At 49.3% G+C, this 23,261-nt stretch overlaps 2 protein-coding genes across 7 annotated transcripts in view; one reads left to right on the top strand and one right to left on the bottom strand.

Moving 5' to 3' along the window:
- MYH16 (myosin heavy chain 16) overlaps positions 1–14,160 on the bottom strand; it is a gene marked incomplete at both ends in the record, with an annotated part of 52,261 nt that extends 38,101 nt beyond the window's left edge. The window contains 12 exons of the mRNA XM_082669856.1: positions 118–288; positions 1,848–2,116; positions 2,989–3,127; positions 3,937–4,040; positions 5,149–5,247; positions 5,618–5,681; positions 6,626–6,718; positions 7,577–7,673; positions 8,011–8,038; positions 8,640–8,796; positions 11,404–11,547; positions 13,951–14,160. Of these exons, the coding sequence (XP_082525982.1) occupies positions 118–288; positions 1,848–2,116; positions 2,989–3,127; positions 3,937–4,040; positions 5,149–5,247; positions 5,618–5,681; positions 6,626–6,718; positions 7,577–7,673; positions 8,011–8,038; positions 8,640–8,796; positions 11,404–11,547; positions 13,951–14,160 (1,575 nt within the window). The remainder of the gene's footprint in view (positions 1–117; positions 289–1,847; positions 2,117–2,988; positions 3,128–3,936; positions 4,041–5,148; positions 5,248–5,617; positions 5,682–6,625; positions 6,719–7,576; positions 7,674–8,010; positions 8,039–8,639; positions 8,797–11,403; positions 11,548–13,950) is intronic.
- KPNA7 (karyopherin subunit alpha 7) overlaps positions 2,035–23,261 on the top strand; it is a 68,585-nt gene continuing 47,358 nt past the window's right edge. For 2 of the 6 annotated variants that reach the window (XM_082671110.1, XM_082671115.1), the window contains exons 1-6: positions 2,035–2,139; positions 3,920–4,061; positions 6,395–6,530; positions 7,536–7,748; positions 16,244–16,291; positions 19,950–20,092. The gene's annotated coding sequence lies outside the window, so the exon portion shown is untranslated. The remainder of the gene's footprint in view (positions 2,140–3,919; positions 4,062–6,394; positions 6,531–7,535; positions 7,749–16,243; positions 16,292–19,949; positions 20,093–23,261) is intronic. The other 4 variants (XM_082671112.1, XM_082671111.1, XM_082671113.1 and 1 more) reach the window with 4 other exon arrangements.

Raw genomic sequence — 23,261 nt, 5'->3', positions numbered from 1 at the left:
GGTCATCTGCCATGTTGCTGAGCCCCCCGAAACCACAGGCCCCAGTGAAATCCCTTCCTGAGATGTGCCCCAGGGTCCCGACCTCTCTCCAAGCCCCTCCTTTGAGAAGTGTGGTACCTTTTCCAGGAGGTCGATGCAGGCCTGCAGGTCAAGGCCAAAGTCGATGAAGACCCAGTCGATGCCCTCCTTCTTATACTCCTCCTGCTCCAGCACGAACATGTGGTGGTTGAAGAACTGCTGCAACTTCTCGTTGGTGAAATTAATGCACAGCTGTTCGAAGCTGTTGAACTGTGGCAGGAAGACAGAAAGAGGCGCATTAGCCCGGACGCAGACACAGCCTCTCCCCGCATTGAGAGCTGGTCCACAAGCAGAGCTAAAGCTTGCTGAGGGCCGACCAGTGTCTGGCATTTCCCCGGATGCACCCACCACCCGGTCAGTGCTCTCATCGGCCCTGCAAGAAGCCCTTCTCAGCTACCCTCCCCTGCAAAGGCACAGAGCCCGGGCCACCCAATGCTGCTGCCAGCACCCAAAACTCAGACTCTGGCCCCGTGTGGTTAATGAACATCATTTTATTTCTAGAGATGGATCATTTGAGATGCTTTATTGCTCTGACCTCCTGTGTGCCTTTAGACAGTTCTCTCTCTCTGGTTTTTCTCATCCTCATCTGGAGGATGAAGCTGTTTGAGGGGTTTATAAGCCTTTTTATTTTTTTTAAACCAGAGACTGCTTTCTCTGAATGAAACCCCCTGCTGAAGCCTCATATGAAAAACAGGTCAAAGGAGAGGTGCCATTGTCATCACAGAGCAACCTACATGGAGCAAGTACGTGTGTCAGACCCTGGCTAAGCTGCATCTGCTCAAAACCCTTACAAGGCAAGAATGATGAGTGTCCTCATCAAAGATGGGGACACAGAGGCACACAGCTTGGAAGTGGAGGAGCTGGGATTCCAGCCCCATTTGTCTATTGCACCTGCCCTGCTGTTGACACAGGTGTCATCCTCACTCCCTGGCCTCACCCTGCTGGCCATCAGCGGCTGCCCAGAAGTCCAGGCGGCGTGGTTTGGAAACTCTAAGGTTCTTTCCACCTATGGAATTAAATGATTCTACTATAGACAGCAGCCACATTAGCCTTTTAGAGCCTGAGAGAAATTGGGCTAAACTATTTTTTTTAACCCATCTTAGAATAATAGGACAGTGGAGCTGAAATGGACCTTAGAGGTCATCTCTTCCAGACTGCTCATTTTAGAGTTGAGACAACTGAGGCTCAGAGAGGGCCACTGTCCGAAGGCCACACAGCTAGTTGGTGGCCAACCCGAGTCCAGAACTAGGTCTCCCGACTCCTAATCATGCTGCCTCCAATTACAAAGGTAAAATCTTCCTGACCCATGGCACTCATCTTATGATGAGACCTGAGCCTCAGTTTTGTGGGCAAGAGGTGGGAGCCACCAGTAGTGTGCTGATAAATCAGCGCTCTCTCTCTCTCAAAAAAAGCCTGATTTGTAGTGTGGGCTGATCTCCATGGTGTAAATACACCTCGGACATGTGTCAACAGGATGGCAACTGGTCACAGAGTTCTTGAAAATTCACTAGTCAGTTCTGGTGAGCCAGTACAGGCTGGATCCAGCCAGCACGGTGCTCATTCTATCTGTTATGTTCTCCCTGTTCTTTGTGACTTGGCACCGTACAAATGAAGATGGAACTTTCCGAAAGCCAGAAGCCAGAGAGCCAGGAGCAGACTGAGATCGGCCGGCCCCAGGTCCAAGGAAACAAGAGAACCTTGGTGAAAAGTCACTTATCAAAGGAGGGTGGCCACCCCAAAGCAGAGATGGAATGCGAGGCCAGACACACCTCAAAGATCTCGAAGCCGGCAATGTCCAGCACCCCGATGAAGAACTGCCTTTGCATCTTGGTGTCCAAGGTCTTGTTGATCCTGACCACCAGCCACTTGAACATCTTGTCATAGATGGCCTTGCCCAGGGCCCCGATGGAGTTCTGGCACTGTTCCATGTTCTGGCCCTTCTGCACAAACTCGTTGCCTACTTTGACCCGGGGCCTGGTGATGCCCTTCTGGAGCTCCCCAGAATTGAGACCCATGAGATGGGCGACTTTGTCGGCCACTGAGTAGGGATGGAAGAAGCAGGTGAGTGAAACAAAGATGGTGCCCTGCCCCAGAGAACTCCAGCACTGTCTATCGTGTTTAGAGAAGGGGTTGGGGGGAGGGGGAGGAGACCCCCATGTTGCCGACAAGAAAACAGAGGTCTGAAGCTGTGCCATAGATATACCGTGGAATACTCTGCAGCCATAAAAAGAACAAAATTTTGGCATCTGCAGCAACATGGCTGGACTTGGTGATCATTATGGTAGGTACAATAAGTCAGACAGATAAGGACACGTACTGTATGATATCACTTATTATGTGGAATCTAAAAAATACAACAAACTAGTGAATATCACCAAAAAGAAGCAGACTCACAGATATAGAGAACAAACTGGTGGCTACCAGTGGAGAGAGGGAAGCGGGGGAGGGGAAAGATGGGGTAGGGGAGTAACAGGTACAAACTATTAGGTATAAAATAAGCTACAAGGGTATATTGGACAACACAGGGAGTATAGCCAATATCTTATAATAACTATAAATGGAGTATAACCTGTAAAAATTGTGAAGCACTATATTGTACACCTGTCACTTATATAATATTATACATCAACTATACTTCAATTAAAACAATTTAAGAATGAGGGAAAAAAAAAGAAAACAGAGGTGTGATACGGTTTCCACGCTTGCTCAAGGTGAAGGGGCAAAGCAATATAGAAGCCAAAATTATGTCTCCGACTCTGTCATGCCTTCCCAAGGATCTTGATGTCTGGATATCAAAGGAACAGTCTCGGTTTACAGCATGTCTCTGAAATGTGCAGGAAGCCCTAGAGAGCCCCGAGCCCCTACCCCCGCCGCTGCTTCCTCCCTGCATGGCCCCCACCCCACACCTACCCTCCGTGGTGCCCACTTCAGCCTGCTCCTCTCTGGGCTTCTGCTTGAACTTCATGTTGCCAAAGTGCATGATGCCCCCAGTCAGCTTATACACGCCGATCTTCTCCTCGGAGCTGAAGCCCAGCACGCCAAAGGCTACCTGCAGGGCCACAGGGAGAAGAAAGCCAAGAAACTCCTGGCTCCCTGTTCCACAGAGTGGAGGCCACCATGGGGTGGCACCTGTGGGCTGCTGCGGCACGCTGTGGACTCTGGAGGTCAGACACACCCTGACCAGAGAGACAGAGGACTGTTTTCCTCCAAGGAGTCCAGACCAGATGCTCCATGAGATAGTCGTTGTATTTATTTAACCTCTCTGGCCTCAGTTTAGTCTTCTGCAAAATGGGTGGTGGTAGGTGATCATTAGGATAAACCAAAGTGATGTATAAATGTTTAGTCCTGTGCTTGACACATAATAATAACCAGGAAGTAGTGTTATTCTTCCCATCATTATTACTGTTTAGGCTCCTAGCTAGGTACCAGGGGAAGGGGAAGGCAAAGGTGCATCAGGAATCAATGCGGCTGTCAGGGAGGAGAGAGTACACAATATCCCTAACAGAATTCTCAGGTGCTCCATGTCACAAAGAAGGAGAGAGAGGGTGCCGTAGGAACTGGTGGGACTAGAAGGTCACATCTAGCTGGGCTGGGGAGGAGGAAAAGTCACTTGGAGTAGTTGGCCCCCTTAAGTCCCTATCACATTCCAGTTCAACTCTGCAAAGAGAAACTGCTTGCTACGACAGCCTTGGGGAAAATGCCAGCTGCAAACCCCAGAAATCTCCATGGGAGAATCCAGGCTGCTGCCTGGTGGCTCTGAGTGTACCTGCCCCGATCCCCGACCCACCCAGTACTGGTGGCAGTGCCTGCAGGGCCCCAAAGTTTCCCTGTCTTTCCCCAGCCATGCTGAGTACTCACGTCTGTGACCTGCAGCTCCTCCCCGTCGTCCATGTTATCCACGGTGGTGACACCCTGGCTCACCCAGAAGTACTCCTTAGGGTTGGGGACCAGCAGAAGACTCTCTGCCAAGAGCAGGAAAGCAGGTTAGCAGCTTGGTGACACGTGGTTTTCTTCTTCTTCATTTTTAACCCATATCTCTACATGCCTCCCATGTGCCAGGCATGGTGGTGTCATCATGGGCGTTACAGGGCTGAATACGATGTGGTCCCTGCCCTCTGGGATCACCCAGAGTCATGGAGGGACTTGAACAGGGCATTTGAAGAACTTTAGAGTGGCAAGAGGGTCTCTGGAACTTGGTTGTGCCCTTTGTCACTTGGCCCAGTACCTGGCACCTAGTAGGCAACCAGTAGATATTTTTGGAATAAACGAGTGCATATCTTTCTCCTTTCTCTGTCCTGTAAAGAGCAGGTCGCACTCAAAGGCAGAAGGTAACAGGACAATTGCAGCAGGCAATAATAATCACTTGCATATAATATGCATGGGATGTTGTCACTTTTACAAAGAAATATGCTCACTTCTATTTTTCTTCAAATACGTGCCCCTCTTGGTCTATGTTTGTTTTTTCACTCTTGGAAGAGACATGGATGCAAGAAATGGGTGGGGGATGATACTCAATGCCTTAGTCTCTGGCTAGGTTAGGAGGTGTATATGTGGAAGATTGAGTCTTCATCCCTCTCTGGACCTTAGATCCTGAGCAGGTCTGCCATGGACAGTTGAACAGGTTGTTGCTTGCACAAGGGCATCAAGCTGAGGGGGTGAGTGCAGTGTGCTTTCCAAGCTGTGTACTCAGTGGGCTACGTCCACTCAGAGGGGAACCTGTTACATGCAGTCGTCCTGGGCTGACATCTCTGCTGCTGTCCGAGCAAGACGTGGGGGGTCTAAAGCCCTATATCCCAGGTCCATGTCTCAGCCATGAGTTGCAGGCATCTCAAGGCCCCATCTGTGAAATGGGCCAACAATAGTGTGAAGCCTCATAGTCTGTTGTGAAGATGGATGTGAGTAGAACTTTGAGAAACTTCCCTATAACCTCTTCACATAACTCTAAACTAAAGGGATTCATGTAGAACTGCAGGTATGACACCAAACCCTCCATACATGGGAATTCTTTCATTATTGAAAATAGAGGAAAAGCGAGTTAAGGGACAGTCAGACAGACATAAAGATCTTTACCGACAAGCTCAGGCTTCTTGTTAGAGAGAATCTGGTAGAAAATGTGGTAGCTCCTCTCAGCTGCTTGCTGTGAGATAACACGAGATTTCTCTAAGAGATCTGGAAAAGAATAAGACATGCCCATGAGTTCAGCCCATTCTCCTGGAGTTCAGGGCTCCATGAAAAGCAGGGATCCCCTCCCCATAAAGCCCAGTGCCATGGCCAGTCATGGGTCCACTCTTCTTCTGCCCCAGACCCACGGCCTGGGCGGGGGGCTGGCTCCTGATGGGGGGGAACCCGGGGGCAGGGCTGGCCTCCTGGGTGTGGCAGGCTGTGTTCAGAAGGACCCCACACTGAGTCCCTCTGCTGCTGTTTTGAAATTCTTAACACTTTTTGAACAAGGAGCCCCGCGCTTTCATTGTGTGCTGTACCCCACGCATTGTGTAGCTGGTCCCAGCCCCAAGAACCCTCCAAAAGCAGCCTGACGCACAGCTCTCGATGTCAGCTCCGGCCAGCTTGCCTGTAGTTCCGAAGTGGATCCGGATGAACTTTCCCTGAGCAGGGAGGAGAGGGGAGGGTCGTGAGGGAGCTCTAGACCAACCTGCGACCCGGGTTTGGCCGCCCCGCCCCCCGAATTCTAAGGGCACTGCAGGAAGGTAACTGGGCCAGAGGCGGCTGTATGTGGAGTTGTGGGTTTCGCACTCGGATGGGCAGAGAAGGAGGGTGTTGGAGCTAAATCTAGGGTCTGGGGGTAGCCTGCGGCTTTGGGACCTTGTGGGGCAGACGAGTGCCCCACAGGAGGGGCTGGGGCCCTTTGGAATTCGGCTTTGAGGCAGGAGTGGTGGGAATTTGAGCAGCCACATATAGGGGGCGCTGTACCACGTCTCCTTATGGAGAGACACCACATCCCTCTCCCTGACCTTTGGCAGAACCAAGGACAAACTCTCCTGGAAATAGGACTCTCTGTATCTCCATCACCTTTTGCCCTCACCTCTACTCACCTGCCCCCACCTCCTCCCTGCCCAGCCCTGTTTCCCCAGGCAGTGAGAGGCCCCAGCTGGAGATGGGGGTTCAGCAGGGAAAGGCAGGGCACTACAGAGCTCCTTCTATGACCCCAGCTCCCACCAGACCATCTTCAGAATCCACCAGGGCCCCGGGGACAGCGCCTCTCCTACATCCTGCCAGCCATGGTCCCCCTGGTCGGGAGCGGGACGTTGTCAGCTTCCAGCCACTGCAAATCTCTGGCTCTCCTGTTTTAATTTCTCAGCCCCTCCATCACTGTGTACCCACATCTCTGCATTCAAGCACCTGGATTTCAATACTGAACTGGACTCTGGTTGATATAGACCCGGACGGATAAAAATCTCTGGGAAGGAGATGCCATGACTTGACTCATCCCATTGGTGAGTTTCAATCAGCCCTGATTTCCTTCCTTGGAATGGGGTGATAATGCCTGTCCTGCCACCCCCAGGGCCACCACTGCCGCTGTCACACTTACGAAACGGGAGGAGTTGTTGTTTCTGGTGGTCTTGGCGTTCCCAAATGCCTCCAGAACAGGGTTTGCCTGGATGATTTGATCCTCCAGGGACCCCTGACCCAGAGAGAAACACAAGGTGGGGTGGCCTGTCGGCTGCTGCCTGGGGACCCAGGGCTTCACATGACAGTGGTATATGTGCCAGGAACCCAGGAGGGGCACAGCCTTGGGGAGGCAGGGAGAGCGGGACTAGAGGGGACCTGGGAGGAGGGCCACCGCCTAAGTAAGGACTGTCCCCCTGCAGACCCTGACATTGGAGGACCCCTGCCAGATGACAGGCCTTGACTCTTAGCTGCTATTTCTTCCTTTTGCTCTTGGTGGAGCGATTCCTATGTGAACCTGAAAACCCTTCCTTGGGCATCCCTGGTCTTCCACCGAAGTCTTCCTTTCCTCTTTGTCAGCTTTTTTTTTTTTTTTTTTTTGCGGTACGAGGGCCTCTCCCGTTGTGGAGCACAGGCTCTGGATGCGCAGGCTCAGCAGCCGTGGCTCACGGGCCCAGCCGCTCCGCGGCATGTGGGATCCTCCTGGACCGGGGCACGAACCTGTGTCCCCTGCATCGGCAGGCGGACTCGCAACCACTGCGCCACCAGGGAAGCCCCTTTTGTCAGCTTTTTACAGCTGCTGCTGGCCCAGCTAGTGCTCCCTGCGCTCTGGGGCTGCCAGGGCCTGCAGAAGCAGCTTAACGAGGAGCTGGCATTCCCCTTTCTACCCCGCTAAGCACAAGGAGCTCTAGCATTGGCACTTCTGGGGGCAGATGTGGCCTGGGGTATCAGAGTCCATCCAGTGGGTCAGATCTGGGACTGCAGCCATCTTCTCCCTATGGGTCCCCACCCAAGTCGCTTCCCTCTAAGCCTTCGTCTCCTCATCTGTAAAGCGGCCCTAACCCAGAGAGCAGCTGTGCCCAGTCGGCCCTACCTTCCCATCCGAGGACTGTTTGCCAGTTCCTCCGATGTTGGCAAAGTACTGGATGACCTTCTTCGTGTTCTCAGTCTTGCCTGCACCAGATTCTCCACTGCAGGTGGAAAACGAGAGCAGATGAGTGAAGGACAAAGAGGAGATTGCCCGCAGGGAAGCAACGCGATGAAAGGTATGCGCTGGGCATCATCACATCTTACCCATCAGGGACAGACAGGGTAGGGCAGAAGGGGACTTGGGGACATGGAGGCCCCCACCCCCCCACACTCGGTTTAGCAGATGCAGCCTTAGTTGTCCCCGCTAAGCCCACTCGCTCTCGGCCTGCAGATTTCCATACAAAGTCCCGCCAATTAATTCTAAGAAGGCTTAATGACATGTGTAAGACACAAACCTAATTATTTGTCTATAGACTGAGAGGCAGGAGGGACACTTACGTGATTAGCATAGACTGATTTTCACGCTCTGTAGGGAGGGAACCGTCAACAGGACGATGTCATTAGAAAACACTTAGAAACTCGACATTTGGCATCACCCTAACCACACTGTCTGCATCTCCCTGCATCCCACCCCGCTTGGAGAATGGCTGCAGTGGCCCACAGACACCGAAGACCTAGGATCCCATGGGGTCTGAGGCTACACGCCTGCCTCTGCAGCCCACATCCTTGCAGAAGGGGCCAAAAATTTACCAGCCACTCTGTTTCTATAAGCACCGTCCCATGAAGCTGCCTAGTCGTAAGCAACATAAAGAGAAATAGTAATAAAAATCACGTTGTACTGTATGGTGAAGATTGCACAGGGAATGGTTAAGGGTTGACTTGAGTTCTGGACGTTATTTAGCTTGGCATCCCATGTTTTTGTGATGCTTAAATGAGATGGGGTGTGAGGTAGGGCAGGTACTTAGCAAGTGCATTCACCGAGCAATATTTAAAAAAATCTTCAACGGGTGATGAGGGGTCAGGGTTGGGATTGGGTAGCACATGGGTCTAATACACCTGGAGCCCCAGTGGCAAAGGGACTTTTCTTGCCCTGCCATGACAGCCCCAGCGGACCCCATTGCACGCACCCATGAGCATGTCGTGGTAGGCGACGTCTGAAATGGAGAAGAGGTGGGGCGGCATCTCCGTACGCTTCTTGCCTCTGTACATGTTGGCCACGCGGGCCCCATAGATGGGCAGCCACCGGTAGGGGTTGACTGTCACGCAGAACAAGCCTGAGTAGGTCTGGCGGGAGAGAAGGAAGATGGTTAGCTGGCCCTCCCTCCTGATGCCCTCTTCCCTCTGTATCCTGGCCCATCACAGAGCATCCTGGCTGGATCATCCTGTCAACCTAGAGAGGTACAGTGATGTTCTCTCTGGGGGCAAAATCTATGTCTGAGTCTTTATTCAGTAAACAAAACCAGCCTTCTCTTTCATATATACCTCTTTCATTTTCTTTTGGCTTAATTATCTGAATCCATAACATAGTCATTTGTATGGATAAATACACAGCAAAAAGTCCCCCAGCTGCTCAGTGACCGCCCCCTCCTCCCACAGGGAAGCTCTGTGTTGGTTTCTAATACCCCTTTCCACGGTTTTTGATGCACATATACAAACAAATCCAGAGACACGTTCGTATCCCCTCACCTTGTTTTTAAAACAAGCAATAGTATTCTATGATGCTGATTTATTTTTATTTTTTTAATTAGAAAGTTTTTTGAAGTATAGTTAATTTACAATGTTGTGTTAATTTATGCTGTACAGCAAAGTGATTCAGTTATACATATATATATATATATATTCTTTCTCATATTCTTTTCCATTGTGGTTTACCACAGGATATTGAATATAGTTCCCTGTGCTATACTGTAGGACCTTGTTGTTTATCCATCCTATGTATATTAATTTGCATCTGCTCATCCCAAACTCCCAATCCTTCCCTCCCCTCCCCCTCTCCCCTTTGGCAACCACAAGTCTGTTCTGTTTGTGAATCTGTTTCTGTTCCATAGGTATGTTCATTTGTGTCGTATTTTAGGTTCCACATATAAGTGATATATGATACTGTTTTATATCTTGCTTTTTCCACTTACTATATGGGGGAGATTTTCCATGAGAGTTCATGGAGTCCTTACTATGTGGACACAATCCAACTGGTGGACAACTGGGTTTGATCTACTCTTAAGAAGAGACACCACCTTCTCTTTTCACCCCATGGCAATTTTTAAAGGAAATCATCCCAGTTTTTAAAAATCAGAGAAACCAATGAGGTAGTGAAAGAAATTATTTGAGGGCAGGAAATGGCCAAATCCATGGGTCCCAAACTTCTCCTGCTGGACACTCACATTGACCTCTGGTGCCCCCTCTTTTCACGTAAACTTTAAAACTTTCCATTTTGGTCCAAGTGGGGATACCCCCCCCCCAGTTTCTCCTTAGCAGAGCTGCAATATATTGAGTTTTTAAAGGGAACCTTATTAAATAGAAAGTGATCCAAAGAAAGGGGAGCAAAGAGAAGAAGAAGAGAACCCACGTAGACTTGAGAGGATGATGCACTGTGTCTTATCCTGGGACCCAGCCACTGAGTCACTCTTTCCCTCCAGCCCTGTCTGCAGGGTGGGGTGGGGCAGATAGTGGACCAGAAGCTAGTTCTGTCCCTGTTTGGGTCGGAATGTAAAAGAGAGGTCCCTCGCCACCCTTGCAGGAGGGACACGAGAGGGCAGCAGTCAGGACCTTGGAGCTGTCCTGCCTGCCCCAGTTTTTCAATCAGTGGATCCACTGAGATGTTTGGATTTAAGAGGAGACTCCTGCCCTGGTCCCTCAGGCCACACTCCACAGAGCCTGCAGCCCCTTAGCCCAAAGACATGATGTGGCCACCCACAGGAGCAAGGGCTCAGCTGCACGGGGGCCCTGAGTAAGCACCAGCCCGGAGCTTGGCCATTGAGCCCACACGGACATTCTCAGCCAAAGCTCCAGGCTCAGCCAGGGGCAGATGTGGCTCTTCCCAGGCTGAGGTTCAGTGACGCCCCACTAGCCTCCAGGCCTCCAGTGCAGTCCTTCAGCACTGCATGGGGCTATGGTGCTGCTGAGGGTCTGAATCTGGAACTAAAGTAGTATTGAGGAGGACAAGGGGGGGAAGCATGTGGCAGTCCTCTTGGCTGTCACCAAAACCCAGAAGAGGAAATCCCCAGCAGCCTCTAACCTTGAAGTCAGGCCCCAGCTTACCTAGTCCTACCGGATAGCCTCTTTCCTTTTTAGTAAAGACATCTAGAGAGGCAAACACCAAAACTTCCTTATATCCCATTTTGAGTTTAGCCACCAGCACCTTCGGGAAGTCTTAGGATTTCCAAGATGGTCAGGGAGACTGATGGTAACCTGCTTTGCTTATCCTAGCACAGGGCTCAGTGTTCGTTGAATGAATGAATGGTTGGATGGAATTGGCTAGAAGGAAAGGAGAAAGGAGGGATGGAGGAAGGAAGGAAAGGAGAGATGAATGGATGGATGGAGGGTGGATGGACAGACAGGGAAGGACCTCTACTGAGGCCACATGAAGTCACTAGGGGGAAAATGATGTTTTGATTGGAGAGTTTGCAGGGGTGGGGTCAGGAGGAAGACTTCTGGATGACAGCCTCAGCAAAGGGTGTGTCAGCTGCCCATGGGGATCGTACCATCACTGAGATGACAAAGCCTTGGGGGTGGAAATTCTAACACGTCAAAAGCGTGGTCACTCTGCCCTTGTCCCAGACATAATGTGTATGGATTGCTGGGGAGGGTAGAGTAGCTGCCCCCTTCCCATCAGGAGAGGGGCAGGAGATCTGCAGCCTCCCCTTCCTCCCCACGCCCAGCCCTGGCACTCACATAGATCCTCATGCTGACGTAGCGTTGACGTAGGTTGTCCAGGACGCTGGCCTCGTTCAGGAAGGTCATGTTGGCCATGTCGCTGGCTTGGTAGAATTTGGGTGGGTTCATCTGCTGGATATCATCCTTCTTCATGGTGAGTGTCTGGGGGGTCAAGACACAGCAGCACATGCATTAAGACATAGTACTGTCACAGCCACAGTGGCATCGGGCACAGGGTACTACCCACTCTCTGGTGTCCTGCAAAAAGCTGGAATCAGTGGGTCCACCTCCTGGTCCAGCTATGTCTCATTGACTTGGGATGGGGAAGAACTTCCAAGGCCATATGAGCCCTAACTGCCTCCCCTCTGAAGTAGGGATGGCAGTGGCTTCCTTGGCTGGTTGCTGGGAGGACTATATGAACTTAAGTGGCATCAAGTAAAAAGACCTTGAAGTTCCTCCCCTACATTCAGAGCACCTCCAACCTGTGTTTCTCTTCCAGCCAAGTCCATTCTGGTAGCTGATCAGAACTTGCTCACTGATCCCAGGGACCCTTTGCAGAGATGTGACTCTTGGCTCTCTGCCTTGAGAATTAGTAGTGGTTTCTAAATAGCAATGAACTTTCCCATTAAAAATAAAAAGGCACTCCCCTGCTCCCCCCAAACCACCTTGAAGTATAAAATTGAAAGCAAGCAAGCAAGCAAACAAGACCAAAAAAAAAAAAAAAAAAAAAAAAGACAACAATGATGAGCAGTAGATGTTTTAAGGTGAAAATAATATAGCATTAAGAGTCTGGAGCTCCTGTGCACAAGCAGGCAAATCCCATCCCCGCTCTGCACCCCAATTTTTCCTCTGTAAATGAAAACTCATGCCAGCTCTTAAATGGCAGTGTCTGGGTCCGAAGCTCAAGACATGTGATCCAGAAAACAAATATCTTTCAGCTGCCTGAAGCCTGAGTTGTGAGACTTAAACATCTACTGGGATTTCTGGGACTTTTAATAATTTATGAGTCCAACAGGCAGATAATTTGAAATCTTGACAGTTCTGGAAAATCCACCCAGTAATGGTCACCACACCCCTAGTAAGTCAGGCTAGGTTTCATTCAGAGTCCATTTCTGGTAGTTGCTGATCTCTGGTCCTCGCCACAGGCAAACTCTTCTCTTACAGCCCCAGCAGAGAAATGGAAGCCTGTGCCTTTATTGCAGGAGCCAGACCAGCTGGTCTTTTCTGTCCCAAACCCGGCTGGATGGCCTGTCTACCGCAGATGCTCACAGAAGTTGTTTTGTCCTTAAATTGCACACAAACTGGGGCCTCTGGGGCTCCACTCTCATCATCCATCATTCCTGGCAACACTGCAGTGCCCTGCCTTTCTGAAAAGGATGTTTCTCCAGAGAGTTAAGCTTGACCTTCATGTTCAAACCCACTTTACCACAGCTATAGCCTCTTCTTTCTGTGGCCACTCCCCTCAAAGGGAGGGGAGGCACGCAGTAAAGCTTAGACAGTTGCAAGTTCTGATCATGGAATGTCTCTGTTCTCTTATTTGTGAAATTAACCAAGGATTGACTTCACACTCCCCGGATGCAGTCCACCATGGAAGATGAGGTGGTGCAGTAGAGGGGTCATGGGCATTGGAGCCAGGTACAGCAAGCTTTGAATCTGAGTTCATCACTTCCTGTCTTTGTGACTGTAGGCAAATTACCTAAAATCTCTTTGATCCTCTGCAAAATAGGGTCCATACATCCTACTATATCAAGTTATTGAAAGGGTTAAGCAAAAGGTCTAGCGCCTCCCCAGGAGTCTGCCCCAGGGGAGGGGTTTCATGAACCAAAATTTCTATCCACTCTCTCAAGTCACGCCTTGTAGCTGAACACTGTGGACCAGCAGAGAGTGGTGTGCTAGTAAACCAGCTGCATGGGAAAAAAAAAAAAAAATCCCTGATTTGTACCATTTGTCAATTCCACCACGGCTGACATCAGGCCGCCAAAGGTTTAACAACCAGTTGCAAAGCCCCCGAATGTTTAGCATTAGATCCTTACAAGCCAGGGCAAGCCAGCCCCAGCACACCACCTCCATGCAGCAAAGGGCTTGGTGCCACCATCTGTAGCTCATGACGCTGGAGAGCTCACTCAGGTTGGCCAGGGTGTCCCGGGGCCCTGTCTCGCATTCCTCATGCCATCACGGGCACATAGCACCACTCCTGATGGGTGGGATGTTCCTTCTCATTCTTAGAAGATAGATTCCCCATGAAAGGGGAATTAAAGATAAGATAATTTGGGGCTTTAAAGATAAGTAGCTCTCCTGATAATCTGTCTCACACATGCACTGTTTTAGAGCATACAAAGTACTTTCATGTCCTATCATGTTGGACTCTCTGTTGTAAGAGAGCCAAAGCTCAGAGAGGGAAAGTATCCTGCTTAGGGCCCCACAGCTTGAGTGTCATTGAGTCTGAACTTGAACCCAGCACAGGGGACTCGGAGGCAGCTGCTCTTTTTGCCACCTTGCCTCTTGAGCCCGGGTGTCCACCGCTCCTAAAGCTCAATTTCATCCTGGGGATTATTCCCCTCCCACCTGGTTGGTGATCGTCTTCACGGTGACCTGGTCGCCCTGTTCGGACTGGATCTCCCCAGAAATGAAGCCCTCCTTCTCATCCTTGACCCAGCAAGACCTCTTGATGTCATAGGGCTTGCTCATGGCTTCCATTCTCTCCTTTTCGGAAGGTGTCAGGAAGGGCATTGGGTCCACATCATCCCCGCATTCGCCTCTGGATGCACTGGGCATTGTGGCTGGGCTGAGGGAGGAGCAAGAAGGAACCACGGGGCGGGAACCAGGACTTCCCTGGGTGCTGGAGGGGAAAGAGAGGATAGTTTGCCAAGACTGTTGTATGGCCTGGGGCAAATGCCTGGGAGAGACATGGGGCTGCTTCTCTCATGTCACTTTGAATGTCTTGCTGCTATTAGATCTTAGTAACCAAGAATAAGAAAGAAGCTGATAACTCCTCAGAGTTGTGTACCCCTAGCCACCACAAAACACTTCTGCATCTGTGCTCCCATATGCCCGTCACACTAAGGCTGTGAGGTAGGGATCAGGGAGTCCATTTTATGGAGGAGAAGACGAAGGCCAAGAGAGGTTAAAGCATGCACTTTTAACCATGAACTGGGACGAGAAAAGGATTACCACTTGGTTTTCACTTTCCCTTAAGGTCTGAGCAGAGGCCACAAGCCACCGTAGTACCAGCACTGCTGTGGCTTGTCTCCAACAGAAATCACAGCTATTCTCCTTTCATTGTAGCAGGCATCTCCAAATATGACTTACCCGCGTCTCAACTTTGAAGTGATGGTCTTATGAGACCCTCGGTTAGAAGTTGTTATTTAAATCTACTAACAAAAAAGTACACTTTTAATTGCTATATCACAAACTGATTTTGTAATATTTTGATAACTGGATTTTAATACCATTGGTTTCCTTTGTGACCCTACGTAGTTTATTTTATGCATTTAAAAACTCTAATCTGAGCAGAGGTCCACAGGCTTTACCAGATGCTAAGCGAGTCCCTGGTACAGAATAATTGCCCCCGGTTCAATGGTTACCTCTCTTAAGATGAGGCCAGCCTGGGGTCAAGGCTGGACCTCTTGCTTTCCAAATGCAGACAAACTAGGAAGGAGGAGGACTGGGGACTTTCAGTAGCAAAGAGAGAAGTCAGGGGCGTCGCAGTTTGTCTTGGGGGTGAAGAAACTTCTTGGGGGTGAAGAAACTTCTTGGAGGTTTGGGGAGGATGTGGTTCTGAGCCCCATTGTCAGCAATGCTGTTCTCAAGCCAAGGGTACAGCCTCCACCTTTAAGTAATCCAGCTGGGGATGGAGCATCTCACGACCTATACCTATACCTATACCTATACCTATACCTATACCTATACCTATACCAAGGTATCCTCTGGGGAGCTCCAGCGTTTCCTGCCAGGGGTCCTGGTGTTTCCAAAAGAGGCTGAGCCAGGACAGGCAAGCAATGGAGGCAAAGCCAGACACTTTCTCCTCTTCTCATCTCGCTGTGGGGTCCAGCTTAGAGTTCTGATTGGAGCCTGGGTTCCCCACCCCCAAAGCTGGTCCATTTTGCAGAAAATAAGAATGAGAGAAGGGGTATGGGGCGGGTGGGGGGGTAGGGGTCCTGTGCCTTCATGGGCCACTGACCTTTTTGTCCATCTGGTGATGTCTGTGGTCTCACTGGACAAAATTTTAAATTCAGGTAATAAACTGTATATGATCACCAAGGAAACAAATGACATTGAAATGTAATTAACACAATATTAAACATGCATGATACAGCACTAGGTGTGCTTCCTAACGGCAGGTCTAATAACCACTTTAGTTTTGAAGCAACTGTGAGAATTAACAATCTTTTGACCTCTCTGCAACAATTGTAATATGATATGAAAATATCGGTGACTTCCGTTGCTGACAGTCACAGGTATTGCTAATACGACTGTGTTAAAAAGGGGGGGAAATGACACATTTCAGTTAAGGGTAGTGAACATCACGATGCAATTGTTTTACCACTGGAGACCCCCCAGCCCAGGGTAGGAACCCTGCCTGATCCCTCCTGAGTCCTGTCTCTGGGGAGCACGGGGCTGGGAGTCCTTCGTTTCTGCTGGTAGCTTTGGACAGTATTTGTCCAGCATCCAGGGGACCAGGCTGTCACTCAGCTCTGCCACAAGTCACCGTGGGCAGCTCAGTGGTCTCGTTGTCCCCCACCCCCTTTCTGGACGATATGACTGCGCGACATAAACTTCCTCTTGCCATTTGTTGTCCCTGATGACACCAAAACATTGCCTTTTTGTGGTCTCATTTTTGTGGTTCTGTTTGACATAGATGGAAGTCACCAGGGACATGAGACCAAAATCCACATGAAAAGAAAATGTGAGTATCAGCAAGGTCAGATTTTTAAAAATGCATTAGGCTTGTCATTAAAACAGAACAACTGCTCCTGTCTCAACGCTGGGTTCCTTTTTAATTGTCCTAGTGGGGGAGGAAGGGCCAGAAATTCTCCTTTGTTTATTCCAATTAGGCTGCTTGCTTTTTTTTTTTTAATGGTGGTTTTGCCGTGAACCACAGGCTAAGTTGTGATGGCTGTTGCCCTGGCCTGGTGGCCTGGGGCACAGACCCCTGGGACCAGGCACTGCCTGAGGGCTGTGCAGGCCACTGACACTAGGTCCCACCCCTCTCAGTGGCCACCAGCCTCCTGCTCAATTGTGACTCCACCTTCCAGGGCCCCCTGTATCCAAACCACTCCTGCCCCCTACCCCCGCCCCCAGACAACTGCTTTTCCAGGCATCTTTGATAACCAAGACCCATTTTTCAAAATCATGAACCAGAAAACATAGAAAAAATTCAGCTTGTGGAATGCAAAAGCTAAAAGGGTCCTCAGGGGGGAGAGATGCATTACAGAGTGTGGGAAGGGGGTGGTGGGGATTGAACCCAGCGTGACTCTAGCATCCCTTCAATCCCCTGGGGGGAGGCGGGTGGTGCAGTGAAGTGGGGTTGATCTGGGTTCAAATCCTGTCTCTCCGTGGAACGAGGCAGCTCTCTCCTGCCCCATAGATCCAGATCCCTTGGAGCATTGATTGATGTGCCCACTCTGCAGCCCCTCAAGAAATGCCCGCCCCCTAGTCCGCTTTGCAAATCTCTCATCATTACATCTCTTTTCCTCTGGAGGCTTCTCCACAGCACCCCCTCCCCGTTTCCCATCTCCCCCAGCATCCTCTATGGTACCTACCTGAGACCACACTGGAAGAGACTGGGTGTCAAGCAGAGGCTGGCCATTCCCTTTTATACCTGCCCAACAGGTCTGAGCCAGCAAAACTTAAAAAAGAAAAGAACCTCCCAGGTCTCCAGTGGCTCAGCTGGCCTCACCTTCCAGGGCTTGACTGAACACTCCCGGGTCCCTTAGGGGGGATCAGTGAATGCCTTGATTCTAGGACATTTGCTTTCCTCCCATTGCCCTCGTGGGGAAACTGATGACCTCAGCCCAGGGATGCAGGCTGTGGGCAGAAATAGAACAGCTGGCTAATGAGTTTTCCTCTTAAAGCTGTAACTGCACCGTGGAGGGGGCTGATGATCAAGGAGTAAGGCCCTGGGTGGGCTCATCCGAAGCCTTGGGCATGGATGAGCCTGGATAACAATTGGTTGATGACTTTGTCCCGTTCACAAACTCAGGACAGAAATACGAACTTGGACTTCCCTCCCTTGATGATGGCTGTGGGCCCCCTCCAGCCCACCATGGCACCTTGGTGTGGTGGCAGCTTTGAGTTCTAAAGCCTTACCTCTAATTCTTGCGTGGTTTTCCATGCATTTCATGGCCTTGAGCAAGTCCCTGTCCTCTCTGGGCCTGTCTTTCCCATCTATAAAATGGGATGGATGGATTCTAAGAGTCCTTTGTGCCCTTCTCAAGCTTGGAGATGGCCTCTGGGTCTGGAGGGAGAAACTGTCTGGGGGACTTTCTTCCTGGCATCTGCCATCACCCCATCTCCACCCCCAGGTCCCTAATTCACTATTTTATTTTATTTTATTTTATTTTTTTGTGGTACATGGGCCTCTCACAGTTGTGGCCTCTCCCGTGAGGAGCACAGGCTCCGGACGCGCAGGCTCAGCAGCCATGGCTCACGGGCCCAGCCGCTCCGCGGCATGTGGGATCTTCCCGGACCGGGGCACGAACCCGTGTCCCCTGCATCGGCAGGCGGACTCTCAACCACTGTGCCACCAGGGAAGCCCCACTATTTTTTTAATTGATAAAAAAGTAACATAAAATTAACCATTTTAAGTGAATAACTCAGTGGCATTTAGTATATTCACAATGTCATGCGACTGCCTACCACCTCTATCTAGTTGCAAAACATTTTCATCAGCTCAAAAGGAAACCTACAACCCATGAAACAGTTTCTCCCCCAGCCCTTGGCAATCACCAATCTGCTCTTTGTCTTTATAGTTTTACCTCTTCTAGGGATTTCATATGAATAGAATCATACAATATATGACCTTTTGTGCCTGACTTCTTTCATTTAGCATGGTTTCAAAGTTCATCCACATTGTAACATGTATCAGCACTTCATTCCTTTTTATGGCCAAATGATCGTCCTTTGAATGGATGGACCATAGTTTCTTTATCCATTCATCCATTGATGGACATTTGGGTTGTTCCCACCTTTTGACTATTGTGAATCGTGCTTCTGTGAACATATATGTGCATATATTTGTTTTCAATTCTTTTGGGTATTTACCTAGGAATGGAATTGCTGGGCCATTTGGTAATTCTCTGTTTAGTTCTTTGAGGAATCACCAAACTGTTTCCACAGCAGCTGAATCATTTCACATTCTCACCAGCAATTCACAAGTGTTCAAATTTCTCCATATCCTCAACAACACTTGTTATTTTCCTTTTTTAAAAAAACTATGGATGGGGCTTCGCTGGTGGCGCAGTGGTTGAGAGTCCGCCTGCTGATGCAGGGGACGCGAGTTCGTGCCCCGGTCCGGGAAGATCCCACTTGCCGCAGAGTGGCTGGGCCCGTGAGCCATGGCCGCTGAGCCTGCGCGTCTGGAGCCTGTGCTCTGCAACGGGAGAGGCCACAACAGTGAGAGGCCCGCGTACTGCAAAAAAAAAAACCCAACAACTATGGGCGTCCTAGTGGGTGGGAAGTGGTATCTCATTATGGTTTTTATTTAGATTCCCCTGATGACTGATGATGTTGACCATCTTTTCATGTGCTTGTTGGTGATTTGCATATCTTTGGAAAAATGTCAAGTCCTTTGCCCATTTTTAAATTGGGTTGTTTGTCTTTCTGTCCTTGAGCTGTAAGAGTTCTTTATATATTTTACATACTGGGCCCTTATCAAATATGTGATTTGCAAATATTTTCTCCCATTCTGTGGGCTTTTTGAATTTCTTGCTAAGTCCTTTAATGTACAAAAGTTAATTATTTTTTTTAGTTTTATTTTTTAAATTTATTTTAAAAATTTTATTGAAGTATATTTGATTTACAATGTTGTGTTAATTTCTGCTGTCCAGCAAAGTGACTCAGTTATACATATATATATATTCTTTTTCATATTCTTTTGCATTATGGTTTATCACAGGTTATTGAATATAGTTCACTGTGCTATAGAATAGGACCTTGTTGTTTATCCATCCTGTATATACAAGTTTGCATCTGTTAATCCCAAACTCCCAATCCTTCCCTCCCCACATCCCCAAAAGTTAATTTGAATGAAGTCCAATTTATTTTTTATTTTGCCACCTGTGCTTTTGGTGTCATATGTAAGAAACCACTGCCAAATTCAAAGTCATGAAGGTTTGCCCCTGCGTTTTCTTCTAAGAGTTGTATGGTTTTAGCTTTTATATTTAGGTTTGATGCCTCAATTCACTCTTAAAGGAAAAAGGAACCCATCTGAGTACAGAGCTGATTTCCCTTTTTGTCTCTCTGGGTTGGGGCCCGGGAAGCAGCTACTTTAAACCCAAAGAATCTTTTATTTAGTACATAGTAATGTTCTGCAGATGTCTTCTATTATCATCTGATCCCTACAGCATGTTACTGTATTCTGAAAACCGGAATCTGGCAATGAAGAATCATATTGATAAGCAGTGATGACATTGACCTTTAGCAGCACCAGCTTCACGCCTGAGGATGAACCTCACTTCTCCCATGTGGGACCTCAGTTTCCCCAAAGGTAAAATCAGATTTTGACTGAGATGCCTTCATTCAAGCATGGCTGTCCGCGATGCTGCCGAGGCACCATTCCCGCCCACTTGCTGCTCTCCAGCGTCTGATCACGTGACGGGGTTGTTTTTCATCTCTTCAGCAGCAGGACTTTTTTTTTTTTTTTTTAACATCTTTATTGGAGTATAATTGCTTTACAATGGTGTGTTAGTTTCTGCTTTATAACAAAGTGAATCGGTTATACATATACATATGTTCCCTTATCTCTTCCCTCTTGCGTCTCCCTGCCTCCCACCCTCCCTATCCCACCCCTCTAGGTGGTGACAGAGCACCGAGCTGATCTGCCTGTGCTACGCGGCTGCTTCCCACTAGCTATCTATTTTACGTTTGGTAGTGTATATATGTCCATGCCACTCTCTCGTTTTGTCACAGCTCACCCTTCCCCCTCCCCACATCCTCAAGTCCATGCTGTAGTAGATCTGTGTCTTTATTCCCGTCTTACCCCTAGGTTCTTCATGACCTTTTTTTCCCCTTAGATTCCATATATATGTGTTTGCATACGATATTTGTTTTTCTCTTTCTGACTTACTTCACTCTGTATGACAGACTCTAGGTCCATCCACCTCACTACAAATAACTCAATTTTGTTCCTTTTTATGGCTGAGTAATATTCCATTGTATATATGTGCCACATCTTCTTTATCCATTCATCTGTTGATGGACACTTAGGTTGCTTCCATGTCCTGGCTATTGTAAATAGAGCTGCATACGACCCAGCAATCCCACCACTGGGCATATACCCTGAGAAAACCATAATTCAAAAAGAGTCATGTACCAAAATGTTCATTGCAGCAGCAGGACTCTTAAAGGGCAGACCTTTGTGCAGAAGTCTGGTTTGTGCAGGATAAAAGTGGAGCTTTTCTGGGTAGAGCAGGGGAGGAGGCCTCCCCACCTCCACCCTCCCTGGGGCCTTTGAGGACAGCACCCAGCCAGCCAGGAGAGGCAATGGGGGGAGCCCTCCCCTGGCAGTGGTGGCCTAGAGTCCATCCTTGGAATGCAGTGTCCCACCCAAAGCCCAGGGTCCTTCTAGCTTCTTCCCATGATGATCTTGACGACTGTCATCGTCTGGCTAACGAGCAGTGGGAGTGGCAGTGAGAACTGGGACCCGGCCCTGCCGTGATTCTGGGAAGGCATGTTCCCCAACAGGAGGTTTTCAGCCCGGGCCCCAGCGGGAAAGAGCCCATTCCAGTGGGGTCACTGTGTAGAGTGTGATGAAGAGACTCTTGAGTAATTGGGGCAACCTTAGGGGAAACCAATGGAGGGTGGTGAGGTACCCTCCCTACCCCTAGAGAGGTGACCGCAAAGCCACCACACCCCAGATATGGCTGTAGGAAAGGCATGACCCTTAGGAGCTGGCACAGCTACTGCCCAGCCAGACCCAGCAGCAAAGTGGGGACCTGGGGAGGCAGCGGGGAGCAGAGGGGAAGGCCAGCCTCCTGGGACACGAAACAGGGTGGTGAAGGATTGCAAATAGATCTGGAGCAAATGTAGGACATCCAGCACCTGTCTCTTGGTTTGAGCTTCTCACAGGGGAGTTTTTAATGGTCAGCATTCCAGAAAGTTCCATCTCAGTAGTGTGCTTGGGGAAGGCCCTTGAAGTAACTGTCAGGTGACTGCTACCTCCTAAGAGTAGGTGAGCGCATGCATTGTTCTCTGCCTTTAAAAATACACAAAAAAAAAAAAAAAAAAAAATACACTAAGAGGGACTTCCCTGGTGGTGCAGTGGTTACAACTCCGTGCTCCCAATGCAAGGGGCCCGGGTTCGATCCCTGGTGAACTAGATCCCACATGCATGCCACAACTAAGGGAGCCCACGTGCCACAATTAAGGAGCCCATGTGCCACAACTAAGGAGCCCACCTGCTGCAACTAAGACCCAGTGCAACCAAATAAATATATATATATTTTTTTTGCGGTACGTGGGCCTCTCACTGTTGTGGCGTCTCCCGTTGCGGAGCACAGGCTCCGGATGTGCAGGTCCAGCGGCCATGGCTCACGGGCCTAGCAGCTCCGCGGCATGTGGGATCTTCCCGGACCAGGACACAAACCCATGTCCCCTGCATCAGCAGGCGGACTCTTAACCACTGTGCCACCAGGGAAGCCCTAAATAAATATTTTTTAAAAGTTACACTAAGAATCGCATTGGACTTGGAGTCATCTAGCCCCTAAAGATACCAGCGGGAAGTCTAGTGATGTCTTTCTATAGAAGGCAAGCTGACCTGAATCCCCTCGGGCGAAAAATTCCCTGGAGTCAAGGGCTGGTGTTGGTTCAACCATGAAAACAAGGGCCTCCCTTGTCCATGAGCTCATTTTGATCCTTCCAACAACCCAGGCACGTGCATAGGGCAGATGAGTAATGACCTACTTTTAGCAGATGAGAAAACAGAGGCTCAGAGTGGTGAAGCAATTTGCCAGAAGACACACAGCAAGTCAGTGTCTGAGAAATGACTTTGTTTTTCTTCCTAGCACTTAAATCACTCTCCAAACAATGCATTATAGATCTACTGGATGATTTCGGGGGGTCTTGCCTCATAGAACATAAGTGAGGTGAGGGCAGGGGCTTGGTCTCTTTACCGGGAAGCACTAGAGTGTGGTGGTCAAGGACTTGGACTCAGAAACGAGAGTCTCTGGGTTTGCCCCTTATGAGCTCTCTGTGCCTCAATTTTCTCATCTTGAAAATGGGGATAACAGTGGTACCTACCAAATAGGCTTGTTATGAGAATTAAATGAGCTCATACAAGTGCCTGACATCTATTAGACGGTCGATAAGTATTCGCTGAATGAATGAAAGCCCGAGCCGTGTATGGGAAACAATGACACCAAGTGCAGTACTCTGTTCGGGGGGTTGTCTAGATGGAAATTGTTCTTGTCATCTACATCCAGAAACCCCTGGACTTAGCATACACAGAGGGTTGAGCCCTTCCCCCAAGCAGCCGGTTTAGGAAATAGGCCTGATAGTCCTTATGTGTCAATCTCTCCCCCATCCCCCTTCTTTCCTTTCCCCAGTCCCTTGAGGTCTGTGCCAGGTTCTTTGCTACCCCAGCAAAGACATACAGTTAACTAGACTCTCTCTGCCTCCAAGCAGTTCGCTCTGTTGACTCTGTGCCTCTGGTGGGGAAA

The sequence above is a fragment of the Grampus griseus genome (assembly GCF_964374135.1).
Source record: "Grampus griseus genome assembly, chromosome: 14".
NCBI lineage: Eukaryota > Metazoa > Chordata > Mammalia > Artiodactyla > Delphinidae > Grampus > Grampus griseus.
Note: the sequence above shows the minus strand (reverse complement) of the source record. Positions and strands in the feature narration are given on the sequence as shown.